Source organism: Perna viridis, chromosome 12, assembly GCF_037379345.1.
Source record: "Perna viridis isolate PV_CMFRI_1.1 ecotype Kerala chromosome 12, ASM3737934v1, whole genome shotgun sequence".
Classification (NCBI taxonomy): Eukaryota; Metazoa; Mollusca; class Bivalvia; order Mytilida; family Mytilidae; genus Perna; species Perna viridis.
In genome coordinates, this window is record NC_142456.1 from 19,219,919 (window position 1) to 19,247,165 (window position 27,247).

The 27,247-nt window shown below is 34.3% G+C and overlaps 1 protein-coding gene across 1 annotated transcript in view; it reads right to left on the reverse strand.

Moving 5' to 3' along the window:
- Positions 1-6,385: 6,385 nt before the first annotated feature.
- LOC148601586 (cell surface hyaluronidase CEMIP2-like) overlaps positions 6,386-27,247 on the reverse strand; it is a 28,006-nt gene continuing 7,144 nt past the window's right edge. Inside the window, exons 11-24 of the mRNA XM_088554418.1 lie at positions 26,533-26,663; positions 25,368-25,437; positions 23,968-24,102; positions 22,335-22,476; positions 21,522-21,585; positions 18,662-18,697; positions 17,656-17,784; positions 16,755-16,950; positions 15,830-16,051; positions 12,272-12,468; positions 10,501-10,665; positions 9,718-9,898; positions 8,595-8,738; positions 6,386-6,467 (exon numbers count right to left, since the gene is read on the reverse strand). Coding sequence (XP_088410544.1) covers positions 6,441-6,467; positions 8,595-8,738; positions 9,718-9,898; positions 10,501-10,665; positions 12,272-12,468; positions 15,830-16,051; positions 16,755-16,950; positions 17,656-17,784; positions 18,662-18,697; positions 21,522-21,585; positions 22,335-22,476; positions 23,968-24,102; positions 25,368-25,437; positions 26,533-26,663 — 1,839 coding nt within the window. The 3' untranslated portion in view covers positions 6,386-6,440. The remainder of the gene's footprint in view (positions 6,468-8,594; positions 8,739-9,717; positions 9,899-10,500; positions 10,666-12,271; positions 12,469-15,829; positions 16,052-16,754; positions 16,951-17,655; positions 17,785-18,661; positions 18,698-21,521; positions 21,586-22,334; positions 22,477-23,967; positions 24,103-25,367; positions 25,438-26,532; positions 26,664-27,247) is intronic.

A 27,247-nucleotide genomic window follows, 5' to 3' on the forward strand; every position in this document is an offset into this window, starting at 1 on the left:
GAATTGTGATATTTTATGACATGATCCAGCTAAATTCACATGTACCAACACTAATAAACATAAAATATTGAAATTTTCATTCAAGTCTGGCAATTCGTCAAAAATTATTGCTAGCTTGCACTGCATTAGATACTTAGGCTACAGCATATTTGCATTTCCGAACAAAAATCTGTTCTTGTAAATCTGTACATTTATTTTAAAATTAAAGGTTAACACTTCTGTTGTTAGCAAAATATGGCTGTAGTAAAATGTTTTGTGAAGAAAGGAAACATGCATAAATGACGAGAACTGTATAAAGAACATTAAGAATTTTAACTATATATTTAACATCTCGACTAAAATTATCTTTAGAATTAATGTCCAAGATTTTGACTTTAACATAACCTTATTAGAGACATCTGCTATTTAGAAGGTTGGTATGTAGTGTAATTTAGAAGGTTGGTACGATGTGGTTCTTTATATTTGGCATTTCGTGCGCGTAATTTGTCATTTCGTGCAAACGATTTAGGTGCTGTAAATATAACGAGTAATTAAATGAAACCCTCATTTTAACATACATGTACGTCGTCAAAATTCGTTCAATTTTTATGCGTCTCTGAAACATTTTGTAAACACTTCTTTTAAATTACTGCAATCGGAAGTATTTGGCCGTAAAACACAATAACACTCCTTCATAGTTAAATGGATTCTTTATTAGAAGTCTCAGACATTAAGGAAAATCTAAAGTTGAGATGAGACCCTACAAAGTATAAAAACATCATAAGTACTGGTGCAAGAAAGATAACTCAAATGACAAAATATGACATTTGCGCCAAAAGTACTGAATAGATATAAAATGAAATATGACATAAATTGGTTGTTATCTCATCGACTCAAAACTACATTGTGTCTCATTTTTTACTATCTATGCGTTCCATAAACGGTCTAATTATATATATTTGCATAAATCTCGTGTGAACGGTATTTTACACAAACCGATTATTATAAACAAGATAATAAAGCGTTAGAAAAAATAACAACTCAAATAATAAGCGAAATAAGCAAACTGAAAATATGCAACAATGTTTACAACAGCTGTTATTGGTTAGAACCGTTTCTTATAAAAGCCACCTACACATTCAAGTGCAAAAAGTAGAAAATATAATTGTATTAATTAGGTTTTATCAACAAAAAGTACTCATGTACTGAATCAATTTATATCGATCGTTTGAATTTTACGCCTAAAATAATCGTCAAATAGCAAAAATATGGTATAAAAGCGGGAATAAAAAGAAAATACGGTAATGGAATTCAAACATACATAAATACAAACTTATTGTTGTAAATGTTTGAAATTGATTGATAAATCCTATTCATCAAGAAAATTTGGGGAGTGTAAAAAACATCTTTTGTACAAATAATCCAATCGGACTGAAATTCGAATTTTATCTGTATTTCATGAATTTAAATGTTATCATCTATTTTGACAGACGGATGGAATGAACTCTGATTTATTTTTAAATTCACCATTCTGGTTACCATTGAATTTAATTTAACACAGCAAAATTCGTAACACATCGTAGCATGCAGTGCGTCAGTTCACGAACTATTCAGTGTCGATGCTAGTTTACATGGAACACCTAAATGAATTAACACGAAACATCAAACATACTGCATAACTGAACTACAAACTACTATTTGGCCTTTCACAGTTTCTAAAGTCGAAAGTCAATTAAAAATCTCCGGGTCGAAACTGTCTGTCAAATCATTCAAACTTTAGCCACAATCAATGAAATGAAACATGCCTTTAAATACATGTCCCTCTCAATTAGCTACATTTTTAAGTTCTATAGCTCAATTCCTACAAGTTATCGCAGAGACACTTGTTTGTCATGTAAAACCGTTAAGTTTCTGTGCACCTAGTTCAAGAGACATGTACATTGGCATAAACGCCAAAGTCTTTGAATAAAATTTCAAGAATTATGTCTGGTGCAGAAAACACTCGTCATGCACTTATATGGTCTAGAAGCACCTACAACACAATCATTATAACACGTGGCCAAATAACCAAATTTATCCTGCAAAGGACGCATTTTCTGCCAATATTGCCTGTCCGATATTGTAAATCGATATTGGGCAGTTATTTCAGAACAACGTGGGAACTACTTTTTGCATTGGAAACTGTAAACAATATTGCGGCCTCCGTGTCGATGTCGCTTAGAAAATCAGTCATACATTTTGTACGTTTTCTGCATGTAATATTTCTCCTCATTGGAAATAAAAAAGTTTGAATATTGAAATCGCGACTTGTTTTTATGTGATGTGTAAATAAATGATGTCTGAGTATTTTTTGTGTTATTTTTTATATACTGTATAACCCTATGCTGATCTATCCTTCTCGTTCCGCATTCCACTGCAGACAACCAGTAGTCGTCCACAAATGTCTTCCGACAGTGGAACGGAGCCTGCATCGCAATTTAACATGGACTGGTCGCCGACATTGAATTTCCATAATCTTAATGTTTACATGCATTCTCGGCCGAATTCCATGCATGAATGACTTGTTTCGTGACGTCATGATACAGTAAAAGCATTTGACAAGACTTGTCGACATTTTTATCCAAGTGTAAAACAGTTGCCTTTTTCATTTATATTATTGTGATGTGTGGTTTTCACGATATTAAGTTCAAAATAAATCATAAATTTATGAACTCATTTTAGCACCCATTGTCAACAAGTTCTTCAGAAAAGTGCGTCGCCGGTTACGCACAAGGAATAACTCAGCCCCCCAACCGCAGCGTTATATTAGAATCATTTTTCGGCATGGAATTACATAGAAAATATTTTTCAAAATACTTTTAAAGTCATTTACATTTATAAAAATATTTAGGTTACAGATACAGAAAGCATTTTCTCCCGAATGTATTATTTTAAAAGGAATTGGCAGAATCGTACGGATTTGCATACCCATACTGTCGCTAAGATATTACTTCGGCCTGTGTCGTTAGAGGCGCAATAGGGGTACTTTTTGTAAACCACGTAAAAAAGCGATTTTACATAGAATTGACTTCAACCAATATATTTTTTATTTGCAGGATAAACACAATACAAAACCAGTGTTCTAGCATATCGGAAATATGGGTTACACGGCGCGAAACGGGGGTAAATCGCTCGGCAAAGCCTCACGAAACCGCCGTTTCTTAGCCTCATACGCATATTTCCGATATGCTAGGACACTGAATATGTATTGTATATATATCTATAATTATTTAAAAAGCAATATCACCAGACCGCAGACGAACACCATTCATGAGAAATGCATTATCGAAATTCCTATGCCATCTTCAAAGTACTATTATTATTTTGTCATCACCGGGCTTCAGATGTCACGAGGCGGTAACCGTAATAAAAATACACAATACAGTGGGTGACAGATCAGGATGGTTGCGGGGGTTATGCTACCCTTTTGCTAAAAGTTTAGCAAAAAAAAATGAGCGGCAACTAGCCTAGAACAGGGAGTGTAGTCCCTGTCTGGAACCTCTTTCTTTATATAAGTTTCTTGATCGGAACCACTGCCCCTTTTCTGTAAATAAATGGATTTGCCAGGTTCTGCACGAAATATCTGAATACAGCTCTTTCAATTGGCATACATTATTGTTTTTGTTAATTTGTATGAACGATGACTATTTATAATCTCGGTGTTCATTTCTAGCTAAACATCAAATGGTTGATTATGCGTCTAAGAATATTGCATTTGTAGACAACTTAAATGTATTGACATATAAAATATGATGAACGATTGGTTTATTCGAGTAAATGCATAAAAATAAAGAGATGCTGGTGAGGTTAGAGTCAATTATTTTTGATTGAATCGTTGTTAAACCAAATTAATCATCACATTTAGTTCGCGCTATAAGTTGTTTATAAGCGGAAATGGCATAGAATTAAATATGATATTAGAAATACAGATAAAGTGGACCTAACTCTCTTCATTTGAACCTTAGGGGGGTATGCCAGTACGACTATTTTCCTGCGGTAGTCGAGGATAATTTCAGATGCTAACAGGCTTTACAAATCCAAAGGCTCAGGCGATTGCTATATCAATTCTGATCTTCGATCTAAATTGACAAAAAATCGATAATTCACACTGGGAAATAAATTTGGTAATTTCACTCTCGCACTTTCTCCCGCTAAAACTTCACAACAATCCGCCGTTCACAAAATATAAAATTTGTATTGAAAATAGCAATGAATAATGGAGGAAATCTATATAATAAATAGGATAATCAATTGGTTATCGTCAATAACCAAAACATGATCACTCATGCCAAGAACGCATACAGATTTAAATCGTGCGCGGAACAAGTTCAGCACACTTGTTAAATCTAGGCTTTCTTCGGCACTCGTGATTATATTTTGGTTATTCACTCTTTCCAATTGATTATCTTATTAAACTTAATGTGGATCATGCTCCATTCGCTTGTAAATTATTACGTACGGTCAATGCCACCCTAAATTGAATAACCAGTTACTGTAAGAAATGTCAGAAAAAATAATCACTACTACTGAAAAATCTTTCGGTATGACATACCCCCCTTCCAACACCCCCCCCCCCAAAAAAAAAAATGATAATAAAAATAAAAATTGAATTGAACTTCAAACTAAAAGAGAGAATGTTATTTAGAAAAAAAAGAAAATGCAAATAAAATACACATATACGATGATTATATAAACTAATCGGTCTTTTTGTTCTAATAAAATGCAAGTCTGTAGTCTCTCAAAGAAGAGAGAGTGGCTTTGAATGGATTTTAATGGACGTCATGCTTTGGCACCAATTTTTGAAATATTCACTATTTCATTTGCGCCACAAGGTTGCATTAATTTGCGCTGTTTATTGGTAACCGTTAGGTTAAGGTAGATGTTTAAACGATTTGTACTCGTCTCGGATTTCATAATAATACTAGTAATATTAAGTAGCTGTCTTTGTAAGAATCATGCAAAATCTGAAAAATGTGATACACCCCAAAAAAGGCTACATATTTTTATTTTTGTAATTAAGTTGTTTTATGGGTCTATATAATGAAATGTGTAATTAATTATTGAAATCTGCCTGCTCATAGGAGATAATCAACATTGAAAATCCAATAGATTCTATTGTATTTGAGTGTCATCTACCGAGTTATCTCCCTTAATTTTGACATCTATGCATTCTATATAATTTTTATCTCCTAAGAACACTGGTTGAATGAAAAACTGCATGTTAAGTTCTGCTTACTAAAGCATATTAAACAAAATATCAAAAATAAAAATATGTAGGCTTTCCAACCATGTATCACATTTTGCATGACTCTTAGCTGGAGTGCGACTTCAGTCATTTGGCATTAAATAGACCTGTTGGTTTATAGTTATAAAATATGTATATTGCTTTTAGAACGATTTAATATGACTAAATACTCTGCTTTATTTTGTCACAGACATATAATGCTGGCGAACAGAAAGTATCACTAAATTATATCAAAATCATCTGTAATGGGTGTGAATGTTTAGTTAAGCTTCAGCTGGACCTTCTGGTTACTTTTGTTTTAATGTGAATTGTTGGTTTTTGGGAACAACGGGTCAGAAAAATTTCCAACGATGTTAGAACTGTCAAATTTGCGATGCAAATTTTGGGCAGTTCCCTCCACGGGACTCAAACTCGTACCGCTATGACATCTATGGTTGATTAGAAAGGTAATCAGAACAGGAAGTAAAATGGGAAGTTGTTAGATCCGACTTGCAGTGACGAAATGGAACAATTGATACGTCTAATTTCAATTAGATTGCAAAATACCATATGACTTTTGATCTTGGCTCTAATAATAGTCAAATTACGTGGTACCCTGTTTTGCGTTGGTCTTTGATCTCTACCATTCGTTTTGCCCTGTCTTGTCACGTGGTTGTTAAAATGTCCATTAAAACGCAATAATATACCTTAACATGTATAAACATTTAATTTGTTCTCCATTATACATTTTGTACTTCCTTTAATTAATTGTATATTCGCAATTCGAACCTGTACATGAAATGCAATTCTTTCAATAACTATCCATGATTCCTGTCCGTAGAATAATTAAGAAACAGTTATTGAATAATCTCGAAATCAATTTGATGGTATCTAAGATCAACAAACAATGAAACAACATAACACTTGTTTCAATTAACAAAATAACTTTTATTCTCATTTACTACTTTTTCTTTAATTTCTGATAGAATCTTGGTTCCCTTAATTACTCTTTTACACATCTAAATAGACTCTACTAACTCAAATTCATGTATATGTAGACCACATATATATTGTGTGTGCAAATATTGCAATCGTGTGATGGAGAATGTTCAACCTTTCATTGCTGTAATCATGAGGCAAAAGAATGGTAGGTGCTTTTTAATGTTAAAAATCCTGTATAAAGTGCGTATAATTAACTTTATCGTGTGGCTCCTGCTCCCCAGTCCTGTAAAAATAAAACAGAGACGTTAGATTAAGCAACAATTTAAAAGTATTAACAGAACGATGTTATTGACCACATCATGTTTATTACATCTTGTTTGATTGTAAGAGTAATCAAGGGAACCAAGTTTATAGCAGAAATCAAAAGAATGTAATCCAGGGACAAAGCCAGACATGGAAAACAGACAATAACAAAGAACATAAAATAACTAAAATAATACACACAAAGTAACTAAAGTAAATGAGCAAATCGGACTCCACTAAAAACTGGAATCATTGATCAGGTGCACCGGTAGGGTAAGTTAAAGAAAGTTAAATAATTGCTGTATATACAAAAGTTGCCCTTTTACCATACTAAACCTCTAAAATTCAAAATCTATCCTTTGACAACCTCAGAACGATTGATAACATTGGTGTCAAGGTTACGAATTATTCTTATCTAACCAATAAACATTTCCTGATTATTCCTTATTACACAAAAACTATTCATGACAATTCTTTACCGCCCCTGAACATTTCCGAACATTTTATCCTAAGACAAAATCCTGACAAGGCTAAATGCATTAATTTTCAATTCTACCTCTAAAGATTTTGACAATTCTTAATTACCTCTGAACATTTCTTTGTAATTTTACCCCTGAACATTTCCTTTCAATTTAACCCTGAACATTTCTTGACAATTTTACCCTGTGAACATTTCTTGACAATTATTTCCTTTCAATTCTACCCCGGAACATTTACTTTCAATTTTACCCCTCAACATTTTCTTTCAATTCAATCCTGAACATTTCTACATCAGAATACTTTCTGACAATTCGATCCAAAAACTTTTTCTGACAATTTCCCTTTTGAACATTTCCAATATATTTTATCCCAGAACAATACTGGAAACCCAAGGTTTAATGCGTTTAGTTTAAATTCTACCCCGAACATTTTCTGCCATATCTATACCCTAAACAATATTGGCATCTCAGGGCTTAATGAGCTTATGTATAGTTCTACCCCTGAAAATTTCCTGTCAATTCTAACCCAGGACATTTCCATACAATTATATTACAGAACATTTCCTGTCAATTCTAACCCAGAACATTTCCATACAATTCTCTTACAGGACATTTCCTGTCAATTCTCACCCAGGGCATTTCCTGTCAATTCTAACTCAGAGCATTTCCATACAATACTATTACAGAACATTTCCTCTCAATTCTACCCCTGAAATTTTCCTGCCGATTCATCCCATGAACATTTTCTGACGATTCTACCTGACTGGCCTACCCAGACAATCTTGACATCTCATGGCTTTATGAGTTAATTTTTAATTTTACTCAAGTACTATTCCTACCATCTCTTTGCTGGAATGATTCAGATAGGCTAGATAGCGTTTTCAACTGTCTACCAATTAACTATTCCTGATAAAAATATTTAAAATTTCTGACTTAGCGATATTCACGAACAACTCCTTGCAATGAATAAATCTAGATAACTTATTCAACTGTCTACCAATTAATTATTCCTGATAAAAATACTAAAGATTTCTGACTTTGTGATATTCACGAACAAGTCTTTGCAATGAATAAATCTTCAAGATTGTTTTCTCAGCCATTTTTGAACAGACAACGATTTCAGATAAGATTTAACTCTGTCGTAGAACATTTTAAAGCAATTCCTGACAATATCTGACTTTGCGATATTCACGAACAACTCCATGCAATGAATAAATCTTCAGGATTGTTTTCTTAGCCATTGTTGAACAGACAACGATTTCAGACAAGATTTAATTCTGCCGTAGAACATTTTAAAGCAAGTCCTGACAATTTTAGAACCACCGATTAAAAACATTCTTTCTGACAGTTTCATTTCAGAATAATTTCTGACAATGCCAGCCTAGATCGATTTCTGACAATTTTCATCCAAACCAATTCCAGCCAATACAATACAATGAAAAAGCCATTTTCTCTTCCAATTTTAGCAGAGAACGACACCGGTAAGGTTACTTGAATTGTCGGCCCTGACAGAAAAAGAGCAGATTAATTTTACATACAAATATTTTTTCTTCACCTTTTGCAAACGCTATAAAAGCAGTTATATGACAGAAATATTTTTTTATATAAAAAGCATACAGCAATCTTACCGGAGGTGGATCCGAAGCAGTAGCTGCTAACTCTCGTATGTCGGTCAAATCTGCATCAGCAGAACGTTTCTTTCTATTCAGTCTGAGCCGTTCTGTAAGGATGTCTAGCAATTTGTGTAAACGTCTCTTAGAAGCAGACTCGGACTAAAAGCAAATAATGTACAGACAGATATTCGATATCATAAACAATGAGAAATGTGTTAATTTTAACACAGATACAATGAAGAAAATCCACTAAATTCCGTAACAATAAGTGTTCGTTTAATAAACTATAATTCATTCGCAAATCTACCTATGAAGAAAATGATTAACAATATAAAAAAATATACAAACATGTAAAACTTACGAAAATGAACATTAGTATATATATATATATATATATTATCTGGGCAATGATTGAGGGAGATTAGATTTCAGTTATCAGGGGCGGATCCAGGATTTTAGATGAGAGGGGGGGGGGGCACTGTTAATTTTTTTTAGGTAAAATTTTTGAAAAATTTAAATAAACCATAGGTCAGATAATTAGTAATCACGTTGAATGATACTGTTTTATATACTTTGAATGTTAAAATGGATGGAATGCGACGACATTAATTTTCATCGTCTCTTCAGATACTTTATTAAGCTGAAGACAACCCATGTTTTGCACATTTTTTGGGAGGGCGCACTCTCGCCCGCCACGCCTCGCCTGAAACCGCCCCTGGCTATCTAAATGAAAAGTCAACATCGAAGGCTTCATTGTTTTAACTAGCGATTTATTCATGTAATATAGCAGAGTATTTGTGACCGTATCAGTTATTAACTGAACTTTAAAATGTATAAATCAATAGAGAAATGTTTAACTGTCCAGTTTAAAAAAAATTGATAATAATTTAACATCATTTTCTAATTACAAATCACAATAAAACCATCCTTATCTTTTATTAATGTCATCCAAATTTAATCATAAAAAGACCTAAAACCGAAAAACAGTTGTCAGTGATCGAAATCATATTTTTTGTATTGCCATTCTCCATTATAGATACAAAGTTTCCGGGATTTCATGACTTTTGGATGATTTAAGCTTTTTTGTATTTTTGTCCTCGTGGACAGTACCTATCTCTAAAGTCTCTTAATTACTTACACTAGAGGATAAATCGAACTTCTGGTGCACCTGTTCTAAGCAATCAGTTTTGGTACGATCCCCAGTAATTCCTGTCACGCGGATTTTCGGACAATCTGTAGCGGAATCTTCTTTTCCAGGACAATGACCATGCATCCCATGTTCAAAGTCAGATTCAGCTGACATCAAAATGGATAAATATCTACAACAAAGCAAAATTGAAAACTTAGCATTTACAAAGAAAAGTGCTTTTAAATGCGATATATTGTACTTGTTAAGTGTCAGTCTCTGTAAGAATCAGGCAGAGAGTTAAAAATGTTTGAAAAAAAAACATCATTTTGATACTGTAATTTGACAATTTGCACCAACAGAACAAAGGAAATACTAAAAGATCATTAATTCGTTTTGCATCATATCATCTATTATCAGTTAGATAAATATTTAAGAAAACTTCAGTTATGCAAATTGCAAAAATTAAAGCAGAACATGAATCACCAGAGACGGAAGCCAAGAGTTATATGTTTTAACGATGGATGTAATTTCAATAAGTGCAGGATTAATACAGTAGCTAATATTACTTCAATTAAAATCAAGCGGATTGTCCCCTGTATACAAACTGAGTCTTTACAAAACCCATTTATAGCCCAAACAGATACAAAGCACAAAGGACCCAAAACTTATGAAGGTACAATATGATTTCTCATAACTTGTTCTACTCAGCTTTTTTTAACTTTTTATACTGTCCTCCCCAACCAAAATGTATATATTAGCCCAGTTTGTATCTTAACGTCTACCTTTACCTACCCGGTATCGTCATCAAAAAAGTATGTTTTTATATCTGTTACTTCAGCAATCGAGTTGACCCTAACCCAATGTCTATCGGAATATTTCAAAGTCGCAGAGTATGATCCAACAATCTTGAATGTAGCTTGAGGTGGTAAACACATGCCTATTCGAACAGTTTGTGACCTGAGCAAGATAAATTAAAATATCGATAGTGTATATATTTGGTATCGTAAAAGATTGTATGTTAATCAAACAGCATGGTTTGGTTTGAGTAAAATTTATGACTTGATCAAGAATATTAAACTGTATTTATATTTACACTATTGATCAACATGTACGATCCAGGGCCCCGACCCCTTTAAATACGAAAAACATATCCAAAGGCTTGAATAAATGGTACAGTTATATTTCTCCAATTATAAATCGGTGATTAAAAATGAACGCCACTTTTTAATTGCCGCATGAATAAATTTCTGCGAGAGTTTCCCCGCAATTTTACATATTTCGATTTTTCCGAATATTTCATGGGAGAAAACGATTTCCTGATTTAAATTATTTCTCCACTCTTTATGCTGAAGATCTTCATTTTTCCACCTCGAGTGGAGACATAATTAAAACCATTCATTACAGAATTTATTTATACATACCTTTTTATTCTGGTGCCATATTTTGTTACAAACATGCAGAAAAATGTGTTTATCACATTCAGTAACAGGTTAAACAGAAGTTGATAAATGTGCACGAATTCCTTATAATGTGTTTCAATATTTTATTGCGTCAAAATCTTCCAAAATATTATAACATTCCAGTGTGTGGTATTGATTTATTTTATCAATTTATTTTTTCCTTGTTTGTTTTAAAGCTGTTGTATTTCATTTAATATTGATTCTCCTTCAGTCTCGAGAGGATTACAGGATTTCTCCACCCACAATGGTTAAACTCTAAATTTAAAAATCGAGAGTGGAGAAATCCTTTAATCCCCGAGCGAAATGAGGGAGAATCTGTTTCTCCCATGAATAAATCAATCAAACAACACCCTAAATTCTCCCAACATTAACTACGTCATCAAAGACCTCCCCTCCAGTCACCAAGTCATTGCATCATCGATATCACTACCATTATGATTAGTTGATACACTGCCAACTAATCTTTTAAAATGTTAATAACATTCGTAAATCAACAAGTATTTAATTTATCAAGAGTGTGAATAACAACTGTAAACATGGTAAATAATGTTAAAATTTTCTGGCGGGAGTCTTCACGCGACATTTTAATTTCCCGGGATTGATTGATTGCTTGTTGGGGTTTAACCCCCGAGCAGCAATATTTCATATACATATGTAACACGCAAGGGGTACCCCATTCCACCACCTAGGACACACATCACAGTTGCTCTGAGTGAAGAGCGCCTAGCCCACGTGACGGGAAATTACAAATTTTTAATCACTCGCTCGTGCGGTGTGAATGAAGCCTATGAATGGGGAAAAATCATATTCGTGATATTAATCATATTAATGATACTATTGCAATATAAGCAGACTAAGTAGTGAAGGCTACGCATGTAGCTTCCAATTTTGTTGGTAGAGTCGTTGTATTCTTAGCATTTTCCCGATTGCCTCTTTCCGATTAATGACAAGAGCTCGTGAACATTTCACAAAGAGAGAGCCACACACTAACGAGAGATGAAATATATATCAAATCTATTGGGAAAAGATTAGAAAAAAACATATGGGGAACGAATTCTCGAAGTTAATGTCAAATATTTTAAAATGTAAAAAAACTATTATACCTGGAAACACCTCTGCCATTTATTAAGATGTCTTCTGGTACTTCATTTTCCCAGAATACGGAATAACCGTATCCTTCTCCAACGATGGCTAAGAAAGAGGCCGTATCTGCCTGGTCCTCGGCCGCTTTAGCTGTGAGGTAGTCATCGTCACGTGTCATAGTTATGACATTGTCAAAGGAGGGGTGGGTAAATTCAATCTAAAAAAACGAATTGCTTTAATGGAACTTTAAGTGATATCCCGCCGTGTAATGGTGTTAAAAGGGGACGGCAAAGTGTTTAACATGACAAAAATCAAAAATTACATTTTGGATTTTGCTGAAAATTAAACTTAATTTGTATTATATAATACTAAACAACTGTGGTAAGTTTAGAAAACATCATTGATCTTTTCTCACGTCATTATCTGGAAACCGCCGCGGCGGCCACGCAATCGTGGAAGGTATCATTTGATACCTTGCCACATCGGCTAGCGAGGCATAAAAGGTCTGCAATTTTACAACTGAATCTTTGTCACGCAGAAACGCCCTTTTGCTTTTGTGCTACAAAAAACCGAGAAGAAACATATTGGAAATACTATCTACGTTTGACAAATGATTGACTATCTATAATCTTTTAAGAAAGGGAAATCAAGAGAAATAGGATTCGGACGGTCACCAAAGAGTAATCAAAGGGAACCAAGGTTGTAGCGGTAATCAAAAGAACGCAATCCAGGGACAAAAACCAGACATGGAAAACAGACATACACAACAAAGAACATAAAGTACCTAAAATCATACATACAAAGTAACAAAAGCAAATGAGCAATTCGGAATCCACTAAAACCTGGGAGCATGGACCAGGTGCACCGGTAGGGTAAGCGTCCTCTGCTTTTCTAGAAACACCCGCCGAGTTGCTCATAAAAAGTCAAGTCCGGAGTAGACAAAAGAGGAAAGAAAGACTATGACACGTTGAACAAAATAGTTTCCATGGCGCAGATGGAAACACCGTAGCGATCCAAGAGTTCATGATGACGACCATAAAACTTCTGTCGTGATGACTTCAATCTTGCAGCAACATAACCCTGTTCCAGAAGCCTATTTGTTAGAATTCTACCACGATACAAAAAGCGTAGTTTCTGCAAGCTCTGGTATAACGTATGAGCTGTGATATGAAAACTCAATACGCAGACTGAAGGAACGTTGCCACAGATGAAAGGAAAGTTGACAATTCTGAATAAAAAGTCATCACGTTTGTCGTATAGGTTGGTCAATAGTTTTCCTTTACCATCGATTTTTAAGTGCAGGTCAAGATATGAGGCTGACCTCACAATGTCTGTAGTATCCTTTATCTCAAGTTCTGTGGGGTAGATGCGATGTATCAATCCCCGAAATTGGGATTGTTTTAAAATAATACGTCATCTATATAGCGGAAACTGAGATTAAAGAATCTAGGTAAACGATATTCTTTTTCGGATCAGATCAGCAATAAAGTCAGCCTCAATAAGAGTGAAGGATTAGGTCAGCAAGTAGAAGAGCACAATTTGTTCCCATTGGAATGCCGACCGTTTGTTGAATATGCGTCTACCACACTGGACAAATATCAAAAATTAGAAAGAATATTACGCAGAGATTCGTTCTCGATGATGGTTAAATCTCCCGTAACGACGTGACCGGAAGGACCATATTTGAATAGAGTTTTTGCAAGAACAGTCAGGTGGTTTAGCCTTGAAGTCCTCAATCTCCAGGTTCTGCAATAGCCTATTATAACTGAAAGATTTGGATGCAATGGGTGAAGTATAGGAATATCAAAAGAATATAACAAGAGGCTCCCAGTAGCCTGAATCGCTCACTTGGTTGAGTTTGCCTTTCAAAGGTAATAACAGAAAATTGTCCAAAAGTGTTGACTGAAGAAGACCTTGGTAGGATATATCATAAGGATTATGTCAGCAATTGAAAGTTTCTTTCTTTCTAACATAGTTTTGAAGGTATTAGAAGAAAACTGTTAATAAAACCTTTCACGGGCAATAACTCTTACAAGTCTGACAACTTTTATACCTGATGACTTTTGCATTCCTTATAACAAGGATCATTTCAGCTACTGAAAGAATTTGGCTAAACCTAATGGTTTTGAAGAGAAGATATATGCGAAAAACTAATGTCTGTCCCTTATGTTGTATTTTTAGTAACGGCAGCCGTGGTTTTCGACGGATCAAAAATCCCAACACCAGTTCTATGCAGGATACCCCGAAAAACATTCATTCCAAGTTTGGTTTCAATTGGTCATGTGGTGTTTGAGGAGAAGAGTTTTGAAAAATTGTTAAAGACAACTGACGACGACGACGGACGCCAAGTGATGGCAATAAATTGAAGTATATAGGCTAGACATAGATAATCTTAGAAAATAGACCTGTTTAAAAAGGAACATAAAATAACCAAAGTAACATGTACCCAAAAAGCAAAAAGACAACCCAGACTAATAACTTGGAGCATTGACCAGGTAAACGGTTTAGAGTAAGCTTCTTCTAGAAATACCCGCCGCGTTGCTCATAAAGTTACACGTTCGTGGTAGACAAAAGAGGAAATTGAAATTATGGCACGATGAACAAAATCACATTTCACTTACATGGTTCGAAACACGCAAGATATATTTTTCTTCCGTTGTATTTGAAACCCTTTTAAGAATGCGATATTATGTTCAAGGTATTAAGCGGATACACTATTTAAAGCTAATTCGGTCCATTGTTCACGTTAGTATTTTAAGGGAGTTTCCGTAACCATGTTCATATAACAAGAGGACATTTTATTTAAAAAAAAAAACTTACAAAAAATTCCCGAAAACTATGCTATTAAAACAGAATAGTACAATTGTAAATCATATTCAGTTAATGCAACCTCCAAAATTAAACAAAATGCATTTTGGCTAAAATAATGACTGTAGTGACCATGCACAGTCAAAATATTACTAAGAAAAACAAACTATGTCTACTTTGTTTTACTAAGTCACATTTTGTCCAACTCAACACAAAAGTACGTTGTCTTAAAACATCGAAGCAAATCTAGTGTTGAGTAGGACACAAAATGTGTAATACAACCTTTTTGTGTGTTTAGGTGGAAACATATTGTCTAACTCAATGCAAAAAGTTTTGACGTACACATTTTTGTCTAACTCAACCCAAATGTGTAGACATAGACAAAAAATGTCTACATAAACATTTTATTTTCGACTGATAAAAATGACTGATGCAAAATGTTTTATTGTGTGGTAGACGAATGTGTTTCTCATAAATAGATATTTTGTGTTTGTATCAGTAAAAACAATGACTGTGGATGGTCATGTCAGTCATGTTTTGTCTAGTAGTGTTGGTTGCTGCAACCATTGTATTTTATTGAGGAGGTAGGATAAATTGAATATGATTTACAATTGTATCTGTCAAGTACGTCTTCCCTTTTTCTTATTTTTAAATATGTTCTCTTTTCATCGCCCCACTGGCTCTTCTTGGATGTTAACTGGATTTAATGGCCCTGTTAATTTATGAAAAAAATTACCCTCACACCCTTTATCGAATGGTCCTTCCCTTACCTCGCCATATGCATGTTTACAGACTGCCATATTCCAGTTGCTTCTAATCTTACAATCTCCATCAGTCATGTGAAGCGGAAATGCATTTAAGACAGTCACAATACCACCAGCGCCATCTACTTCCGTTACAGAATAGCCAGCGTCTCTGAACGATCTTTCGTCGTCTTTTATACTTTCTGATTCATCCCTGGCTGCTATTAGGACCCTGTTTCCCTCTGATGGCTAAAACATGGTAGAATAATTATGAAAAGTGATCTTTTAAATTATACTTTTACAATATTAAAAAACTATACATTTTTTTTAAAATGTTTGTTTCTTGATACCTTATTCTCTTTGTAGAGTTCAAATTGGTCATTTTTTTATATTCTTACTCCACTGACAAAATTATGCATTATTGTGATGTTTTTATATGTTCGTTGTTCGTTTTAGTTGCTACGGTTCATGGTCATTCGTACTCAAATCTCGATAAACTGCATTACCTTAGCAACAAATCGTGCCAAACTTTATAGGCGTTTTAATATTTAGCGTTCGTAAATAAATCCACGAGATTTCTTGTGTACTAATGTTCTGTTTTACTGCATGAAAGTAACCTTACTTATTTACCTGTCTAAACTCTGTATAGTTTTGTTTGCATGTTATAATGTTTGTTTGTTTGTTTTTTTTGTTTTCTTGTTTTTTTTTTTTTGTTTAAAAAATAAAATATCAAACGTTTCAAGAGCTCATATATGTCTTGTCAATGTTAATACACTTTTACTGCTATGAAATGCCGATTTTCGCCCCCCCCCCACTTCCACCCCCCTCCTCAAAAAAAAAAAAAATCCGACAAGCAATATGTCCCATACGAACTTAGCAAAATAAGGTAAGGTTCATTCTATTGAATTTACAGGCTCAGTTGTATAACTATCTTTGGTGTAAAATTTCTTACGTCAGAAAATCCAAAAAGGACGTTGGTAAAACTATGCATTGGTGACTGTTTCTTTTTCAGATCAAAGCCGACAGCACCCATCCTATAGTATTCATTGTCTGTGAAGTCATCAAAGAAAACATCTTTTATATGGATTGGGCCGTTCCTCAAGGCCATCCCAGTTCTCCAATTTGCCATAATAAGTTTATCTATATTTCTGTTACAAGAAATTGAAATATTCATCAGGACATACACAATGTACACAGTACCTTGCGAGTGATTGAAAAACTGAAGTGACTGTATTCTCTCTTGCGATAGGTTGTGATTAGTTTATGAAGTATAAGGTATTGGTGTGAAAATTACACAAAACTAAATTAGATTTTAGTTCCGGTTTTTGAATCAGAAACAAAAATAATATAATATGAAGGATGATAGTTAAAACCAATCTTTAACTTTATCATTTGTGCAATCAGAGTGAAAGCAAGAATACCGCGATTCGAACAGGAAACTAACTTGATTGAGAAAACAGAGGGAACGCCATTTATAACACGAATAATTGAATTAATACACACATTTGAGTAAAAATGGAACATACTGGGCTCAACTAATACACAGGTACAAATTATATAAAATGAATTGTAATTTCATCATCCAAGGGAGAGATAACTCACTTTGCTCCTATAAAACTATTGTAACTTAGAACTCAATTTTCTGCATCCACTGACACTTCTAAGATGAACAAACTGTCAATTCGTCTTCGTAAGACCATAAACTATGTGCTCACATTATCAAATTTGTGCTTTTCCTGTACATGATTCATAGTTTCCAATTTTACCTAATTCTTACAGATTCCAGCACTTAAAAATGTAAGCTAGTGGTATTCTACATTTCAACAGACCGATATAAATTGCACGTTACTCACTTTTTATTCATTTCTGGAAAGGACCGTCCAATAGACACTGGTTGTCCATTTATAATGGCTGGTTCTCCTAAGTTAGGCGAATCTCCAATTAACACACTCTTTTCTACATACTGTATGGCTGGATTTTCCCTGTGTTGATAAAATATATCTAAATTAAGGAGGTAGATATAGGTTTAGTGACATAACTCTTGACATCTGTGATATGTTTGTATCATATTCAATTTCACAAAAGCTTTATTAAGCATTCATTTGAAAAAGAATGAAATCAATCCAAGTTACTTTCGTGCTTTCATGAGATATATGTAAAATGGTTTACACAAGCGCAACAAATGTTTTGTATGCCCCTTTACCTACGTCTACCTTCTTAAATCATGGCAATTTCACTTCTCTTAAATAAAAAAAACCGCCAAAGTATCAGCTTTCTATATTGGTGCATATGGATAACTTCTATGACAAAAAAGCCCCGTGCTATTTTGTTACATTTACATCTAACACCGTTTAACATATCAGAAGCGCGGATCCAGAGTTGAAAACGAAGAGGATGGTTCAGACTTTTATCAAACTCCAAAGCAGCTCCAGTTCCGTACCGTTGACGTTCCTCCATTCTGGAATGGCAAAAGTAGTGCCGGCATGGAAGAGACCAATGCTCCGGAGTTTGGACTTGTATATGCACATTTGTGCCCAAATCACTGACGAAATCAAAAAGTATTTTCTAACAAAAAATTGGGGCTCAAACCCCAGGAACTCTTTTCTTGGACCCACCACTGTGAACAATATTATTTCTGGCCTTCCTTTTATCCGTTCTCTGTTTCAATGACACAACTTATCTGCCATTTCATTTTTGTCCTTCCAAGTGTATAACTTCCATGAAAATGATGATCTTTATTTTGAAAATGAACTGATTTAATCACGTTTACTTTGTACAAAGATGTTATCGTTGTCAAGGTCATCAAAATACTCTCTTTTATATAAATGTGTTGTCAACAGTTTATTTACTAAAACTTACTTTGTTATAGTAAGAAGCTGGGGACTGTCTGATAATCTGAAGAATAAAACAGATCATGTACAAAGTAAGTTTCCCAGGTTTTGTTATGATTAGGACCGCTATGAAAACATATATGAAAAACATATATTTAAGACTAACATATCAATTCATGAAAAAAAAATCATATGGTAATTTTATGTCTTCGATAGGACTTAGTGTATGAAAAAAGTGTGGACTGCATATTATTTAGGAAAAAAATGTCTCTTTGTGATTTTATAAGCACTAAAACATATATTTCCCCATCGGTCCTTAACATATGAAAACATATGTTGCATTTTTTTCCTGATTTATTGTATGTCTACCTCGGACTTGGCTTTTTATGCGCTACTCGGCGGGTGTTTCTAGAAAAGCAGAGGCCGCTTACCCTACCGGTGCACCTGGTCCATGCTCCTAGTTTTTAGTGGAGTCCGAGTTGCTCATTTGGTTTTGTTACTTTGTATGTATGATTTTAGTTACTTTATGTTCTTTGTTGTGTATGTCTGTTTTCCATGTCTGGTCTTTGTCCCTGGAATACATTCTTATGATTACCGCTATAACCTTGGTTCCCTTGATTACTCTACTGAACAGCCGTAGAGTAGGAATGTGACTATATTTTATCATAATATAATGCTAGTGTAAATTTAACCAATTCCAGGACAGGAAACTGAACTACATTTTAGACAAAATTTTAAGTCTCACTTTACAATGAAAGTATATTGCATGGATGGCAGATGATGTTATTGGTCGTAATATATAATACTCCTAATCTCAAATAATTTTACCAAATGAATATTAAATTTATTTCACATTATTTACCAAGTTAAGTCTCTTCTTAGCACTTTAAGGGGCAGTCCATGTAAACATCAGGCAAATCATATGAAATGGGTGGCAAAACATAAATTCTTTCTACAGATTTTTTGTAACAATATATATTTATATCATATGTATGTCTGAAATTTTATTTTAATCGTCAATGGATGGCTCAGAAAGTGATTTTAAAGTTCTCTAACAAAGCAACTAAATTTTGTACAAAATAGAGAGTTACAGTAACTTCTTTTTCAATGAATTTCAGTGCTTTTTATATAATTTAAATCTCGTTAACAGTTAATCAAACAACAAGAATTAACCTTGAGAAAGAATGCTTTCGTATTTTGAAATGGATGAACATGTTTTGAAAACAAAATTTGTCATGTGCCACCAACTGGCTGGTTTTTGCATATGGATACCCTTTTATAAAGTAATCAAGGGAACCAAGGTTCTAGCGGAAATAAAAAGAAAGTAATCAAGGGACAAAGACCAAACATGGAAAACAGGCATACACAACAAAGAACATTAAGTTACTGAAACAATACATATAAAGTAACAAAAGCAAATGAGGAACTCGGACTCCACTTAAAACTGGGAGCATGCAAGTCTCAATTTAATTTACAACATACAAAGAAAGTAAAAGCATGGAGACTAATATTAGAACGAGGAACAGAATATTCATGATCCAGGAATAAAAAGAAGCAGAGAGAGAAAAAAAGAAAGGAAAAAACAGACAACAGATATATTTAGTAAACAACCTATCCACAGAAACTTTTTTAAAAAAATGAGAAACTCGAAATCTACTAAAACCTGGGGAAATGGACCAGATGCACCCGTTGGGTATAAGCGTCAACTGCCTTTCTTGAAAAACACCGATATGTTGCTCGCTCGTCATTTTTGGGGTTAAAACGAAAGAGGGAAACTTCGACACTGTGACAAATAATGTCGAAAATTACTTTTATTTTTTTTAAAAACATTGACAAATATGATATTTTAACCACCATTTTTCACACGATTTTTTAAATCGCCATTGCTTGTGCAGAAATTTAATAATGATGCATTCATCGAACAAATATTTAAGACTCTCAATGTGCCCCATCCCAAAGTTCTTGTTTTGTTTTCTTTACAATCAATTTTATATAAAAATGTTTCGCATACTAAAATACATATATGATTTTCATGAGCAAATAGTAGCAAGTCATGATCATATAGGTTACAGACCACCAATTCAACCAATGAGCATTTGGAACGTACGCAAAAATAGTCCTACGCAGAAATTACCCCTGTTCCTCATAGTGCTGTGAAAAAGTTCTCATCTTATTTAAAAAATTTAAACAGTTTCTGAAAGGAAAAACATTTCTGTACATTTTAGAGGTGCATTTTGCTTCTTGTGATGTGAAGCCTAATCTCCATAATGATTTCTAAATATACCCCTATCTTGTGAAAACACTGGGATTTCCCATGCTATTTATAGACCCTTCACTTCCGGTGACCAGTACTGCACTGCAAGTCTGCTAACCCCACATGCCATTCTGAGGATTGTGAGCTGACATATGTAGAATCATGCTGATATATAGTCCTCTGCAGGTTAAAGTTAAGGTAAAGTCCAGAGAAGCCATTGAATATTGTGAAATTAGCATAGAAGCCTATGGGAAGTGGAATTAATGGTTTCTAGCCTATATGCAACAAATGAGTGCAAAGAATTGAGTGTATATTCTTAGCACAAAACGGCAATTACACCAAGTATAGAAACAGTCAGCTGATCGTCAGCGTCACCAATATCGTGCATTTGATTGGTCAACACTGCGTTACGAAAGATATTGGGGAAATTTTGTGGTTTATATCCAGTAAGACAGTCAAATTATGTCCTCGAAGCTACGTTGCATTAGCTGTATAATGAACGAAATGAAGGGTGTAACGGATATACGGAAAGTGCTATACATCGTTTTCAACTTTATTGTTATAGTGTTATTTAATAATCACTAAGATCTTACACATCAGTTGATATGATACATGTATGAATTAAAGAACTTACGATGCATGGACAACTTTTATCATTCCACCGCGTAACCAAACGTTCCTTGGAGCGTTTTTGTAACCTGTATATGACAAAATATTATTGCTAATTATTTCGAGATCAATGATTAGTCACGCAATGGCCTAAATTTACCTAAATATCAATGAAAATAGGGAAAACAAAGGCAAAAAAATCAATTGCAAATACTTTAGCACACGTGACTCTCAGTAAAACAAAACAAAAACAATAGGCGATCAAAATGTTCCTTTGTTATCAAAAGAGGCGGTCTTTCAATAATATGAAATATAAATCAGCTTGACATAAATCGATTGATGTTTTTTTTTTAATCGAGATTTAGTTTTCACTACGTTCGTGAAAACAAAAACACGTTAATAATTTCCCATTTATTCTTCCATGAGCGTGTACAAGTATACCGGTATGTAAATATGAAACTGCGAAAATATTACGTGAAAATTAAATAACCCATTTTTCAGTATGGCAAATACTTGATCCACGACAGTTAAACGTTTTGAAATTTTTGAAAAATTTGGATAGTTTTTACTTCTGTGCTATAGGAAGTTGAAGAATAAAACCTTAATATTTAAATTTGTCATTCCAGCTCATTTCATACCTCAATCTCCTCCTTAAAGCTTTACACCTCTGCAAACCTAGGTGCGAAATCCCACTCTTTTATGCAAATAGGTACAGTATATTGGAAACAACATTCGCGTATTTGTAATGAGTAGTACTCATGCCTTGTGAATAAGCTAATGGAATGATGTGTAGTAAAACAGGAAGCAGTTATAGGTCTGCTGAGGAGATTGATCATACCTGTCATTCTACTGAATATGGCGGGCACATCCGTAGAATTACCATATTGCAGATGCATTATGGGATCGGCCACTGGTCTGTACCGATTGTAGTCGGAAGCGCTGCCATCTTCCTGGAACTCGTTATCAGCAAAGAACCCGTGCTGCATACGAAATAAAAGATAAACCATGAATGGCATGCAATATGGCATTAATGTAATCCTACACATACCCTTATCTTGACCCCAAAAATAATCATAAACTGATTATGTTAAAGCCTGAGGAGAAACTAGAAACAAAGTATGGTCAATGCGCACTAATAACGGATAACATACACCTCTTGACTTGTATACAAATTGATATTGATAAAAAAAATTCTCAAATAGGAGCTCGAGTTTCACAACAAGAATATGTAACAAAGATTCTGTGGGATAGTTTAAATGTATTTCAATCAGTGGTGTAGGAGAAGTAATGGATAAGAGATAGGTACCCCTTTGCGTCACGGAAGGAATAAAGTACGGACGGAAGGAAAAGCGGACTCTCCTATAACTTCATACCCCATTCGAAAAAGGGTACAAATAGCAGAATACGGAATGTACAATAGCAATATTCAAAATCATATTAAATCAAAAGTAGGAACCCTTTACAAATCTTTATAATGAAACATTACGGCACCGACCATTTTTATGCTGCGGGGGCTGGGATTTAAAAAAAAAATATCCCAATTTGAGAAAAAAAATACTTAGCCATTGACAGAAAAAAAAATAGGATTCAATATTTCAATATTTCCACTATTACCTAACAATTTTAAAATAAATATTTTAAACTCAAGCTATTACTGAAAACACGCTCACGCGAAAAAAAAATGTTCAAACTCAACATAAACTGCCAGGATTCCCCCTCTAGAAGAAAATGGTTTGAGCCAAATTATTGTTACAGAACTAAGAATCATACTTAACACATAAAGGGCAATAATAAATAACCAAACTGATAGGCTTAATTAAAAAAAAAAGAAAGTCCATATGATAAATACCATATCAAGGCAAAAAAAACGGAAACTTAAAATGGAAACATCAGCAATGGTACGGGCATTTCCAAAGGAAATTGTGGTTTGGTCCTGATTTTAACCCATTCCATAATGAATCAACTATTTTGTTTTATTTTGAGTGAAGATGTTATCATAAATTTTCTAAGAAATTGCTTGCATATGAAAACAAAACAGAATTGTACACACACCAGGGCTTGCGACAGTATGTTTGTTAATTGTATGTCATCACGCATTGCGTATTTTGGAAACGTACTCGTGTTTTCCACGAAATCAAAAAATGCGTCTTCCGAATATGGATTATTGGTCATGATAAGTTGGTGTAATTTTTTTAAAGTTAAACAGTTCTAGATTTTTGTTCCAATAGCATTCCTTATTTATCTATAAGCTAAGAAATTATCATCATATTCTATAGCTACGGAAAAACCGTCTGTTTTGTAATCGCAATTCAATAGTTTTTTATATTCGATTTGTCATAAATTAAAATCATATTATGGTTTGAAATGATTAATAAGTGCACCCAGTGATTTTCATGTTAACAATAATTAGCGGAAAGATTATGCTACTGCAATTACAAAATCCGCGGATGGGACTGTCAAATTATACTAACCGATCTATAGGAATGCGCTACATTATTGTCAAACTCAGTAATGGCGGTGTGTCTGGCCTGATCCTGGAGCATAAACCCTTTGTCCTTTGATGGTCCAAGTGGCAGTCGAGGGTAAGTTAGCCAGAAACCACGTCCCTGAAATTCATGTAAAAATGGGAAACCAAACCTAACTAGTTTAGTACTTCTCAATCGAAGAATCAGGCAGAATGCGTATGTGGTGCGGCACATGATGAAACTGCAGAGATTTAATTGCACTATCCTATAACATCATAACCTCCAGAAATAACCATCAAAGCGTTTGTAAAGTTTGTTATTTAAGATATTGAAAGGTCAAATTTTGTTGAAATGCAAAATGTAAAAATGGCGGGAACTTTCCCGCATTTTCCCCTATTATAGGCAGTAAAACAATATTATCACCGATGCTTCTGAAATATGTTTAACAGCTTTCCAGTTGTTTTCTGTATATGTTAAAAAATATTTGAGGTAAAAAAAGACCAAATTGAGAAAAACGGTGTGCCAATATGAAACCTACTGCCTGATTCTTACACAGAATGTTACTATTGAATATTTTGACCTCGGTCTGTATCACGGTAAAAAATACGGACAGGCACAAATAGACCATGTGAAACAGGATGTTGCAATTTTGATACGTGGAAGTTTCTGGTTATGTTATTAATACGTACCCGTGCAGGTCCGGGTGTCAAAAGAATAGGCCTGCAGCAGCGCTGAGCTTGTCGTAAAAGGCGACTAAATAGTGCCCAGAACACTAGCCGGGAGCTAGGGCGTTCTGCCCACAGAGCAACTGGGTTGTGTGCCCCAGGTGGTGGAATGGGGTACCCCTGGTGTGTTACATGCTGGGGTTGTCAGGATATAATACGGAAAACCTGACCGCAAACCATAGTGGTGCACCGTGTTGGGAAAGATGCCACGTTCCTCGCACGTTAAAAACCCTACTGTGGTATTCTCCCGGCGTAGGAACCATAGGGCTCCGCCAAAGGAGGCTAAATTGCCGGACCCTACCCATCTCTCCCTATTTCAAAATTGCTCGACCCCATTATCCTTGTGTCCCGTCCCATTTTTTATTTCATCATCATTTCATGTTCATTTCATCATCCACTTCATGTTCATCGCCTGAATATAGCTGAAATATTGCTGCTCGGGTGTTAAACCCCAACAAACAAACAAACAGTAATTAATACGGATTCTAACAACATGAAATTATAGGACACATTTACATTTTGCAAATGTGTCTGGTGTTTTTCGGTAAAAGTTATCCAAATGGTCTCCGAATGGATCTTCAGTGTATTACTTCCAAATATATACATGCAGTATAGTTTTCAGTGACTTAACAAAAATTTACTTACGAAATCACTGAAAATGACTAAAATTATTTAACTAACCTGGCCTCCTGCAGCAGCGTTGTTTCTTACATTCACAATGGGATTTGTAATCCAGAAGGTAGTTGGTGACCTAACGAAAACATTCAATAAAAAAGAACGGATATGGTGAAATGCAACAAATGCGCCTGCGTATAGCATAAATACTAAATAGTAAATAATTTATAATCATTATAATGTATACAACATTTGACACTTTCAGAGATCACCAAAAGATATACAGCAAGGGATGCTTTCAGATATCACCAAAATGTATACAACAAATGATACTTTCTGAGATCACCTAACGGTCTACAACAAAGTGTAAACACGTACTTGAGTAAGCTCAGAAGGGCCCCTAAAAGTAAGTTTCGTACCAATAAGCTGGAATTTTATTTTCTTTCAGCGAAATGTAAGACCTATTAAGAATGATCAAGAGAAAACGCTTTAAATTGAAGAATTACATAGAAAGTACATATATAACAGTACATAAATGTGTGTAACAACATGTTTCAAATCAGACACACCTTCGAAAAAAGACAAAATTTCTTTATTTTCAAAAAAAGTTCTGCAATGAATCCTATCTAAAACTTTGAAAAAGAAAATTCGTTGACCAAACGTATTGATCACGTTTTAAGTAGATGATGCTTGTCCACATGTTCTGAACTTTTAGCACCTGGTGAGGAAATTCATTAATGGCCGGGTATAAGTTTTTTGAGGTTCGTAAAAATTTTGGTCGAGGATTGGAATTTTGAATTCATGGATGTCAAGAGTACATCAAGGTTTTTCAATATACATTTGACAGTTCGTATGCATGAATCAAGATAGCAGCCAACATTGGTACCCCGGCTACAATAGAGTAATCAAGGGAACCAAGATTCTAGCGGAAATTAAAAGAATATAATTCAGGGACAAAGACCATACAAGGAAAACAGACACACTTGTGACAGCAAAGAAGTTAAAAACCAAAATAATACGTACAAAGAAACAAAAGTAAATTCGCAACTCGGACTCCACTAAAAATTAGGAACATGGACTGGGTGCACCTGTATGGCAATTGTCCAATATAGACATAGTTCTATACTGAGTTTGTTGCTTAGAAAAATCATAGCGTGCTCGATAAACATCTGAATCGTAACACTTGAAAGTGAATGCACTGTCAATTTTTTTATATAACATTTGAAATTACTTGTCTGAAAGCAATAAACTTCCTTGCTCTTGGCCAAGACCCAGGTTACCATCCAGTATGGTCCTCTTTTCACCTCCATCTTCTAAGAAGTACGCATGACCCATTGTCATATAACAAACATTGTCCTCTACCTATAAAATGATATACTATTTAACTCAACTCTTATTAACCAAAACGAAACCCAGGGATGGATCAAGTATCTTTGAAAGAAGGGTGCCATCCGGAGTTCCTCAGAAAAAAGGGGGCTAGGGCAATATTTGCCATTTTTATTAATTTTATGTATGAAAATAAAAAAAAATTTCCTATCAAAAGGTGAGGTGCAAACCCCCTGCACCCTTCCCAATATCTATATAGCCCTTGAAAGGTATAATCCACCATCCCCACTTTATATTGTCCTTATCCCATTCTCAATAGAAAAAATCATTTTCCTCTTAGAATCCCTATTACATTGTTTTAAATATTGCATTACCAACTTTTTTTAATTATATTTTTTAATTCTTCACCATTTACTAACGTTTTTTTTTTTAAATTTATTTGAATATCGTTTGTGTGAAATATGTTTTACTGAAAAACCGGTTTTCCCATTTTCCTATTCAAATTACCATTCCCTCTTACGAATTCCTCACTCCTTGTTCCCATTCCCACCCTCATCAGTTCAAATTCACACCATATATCATGAAATTGTAATTCTTTCTTTTCAAGTACAGTGCAACTT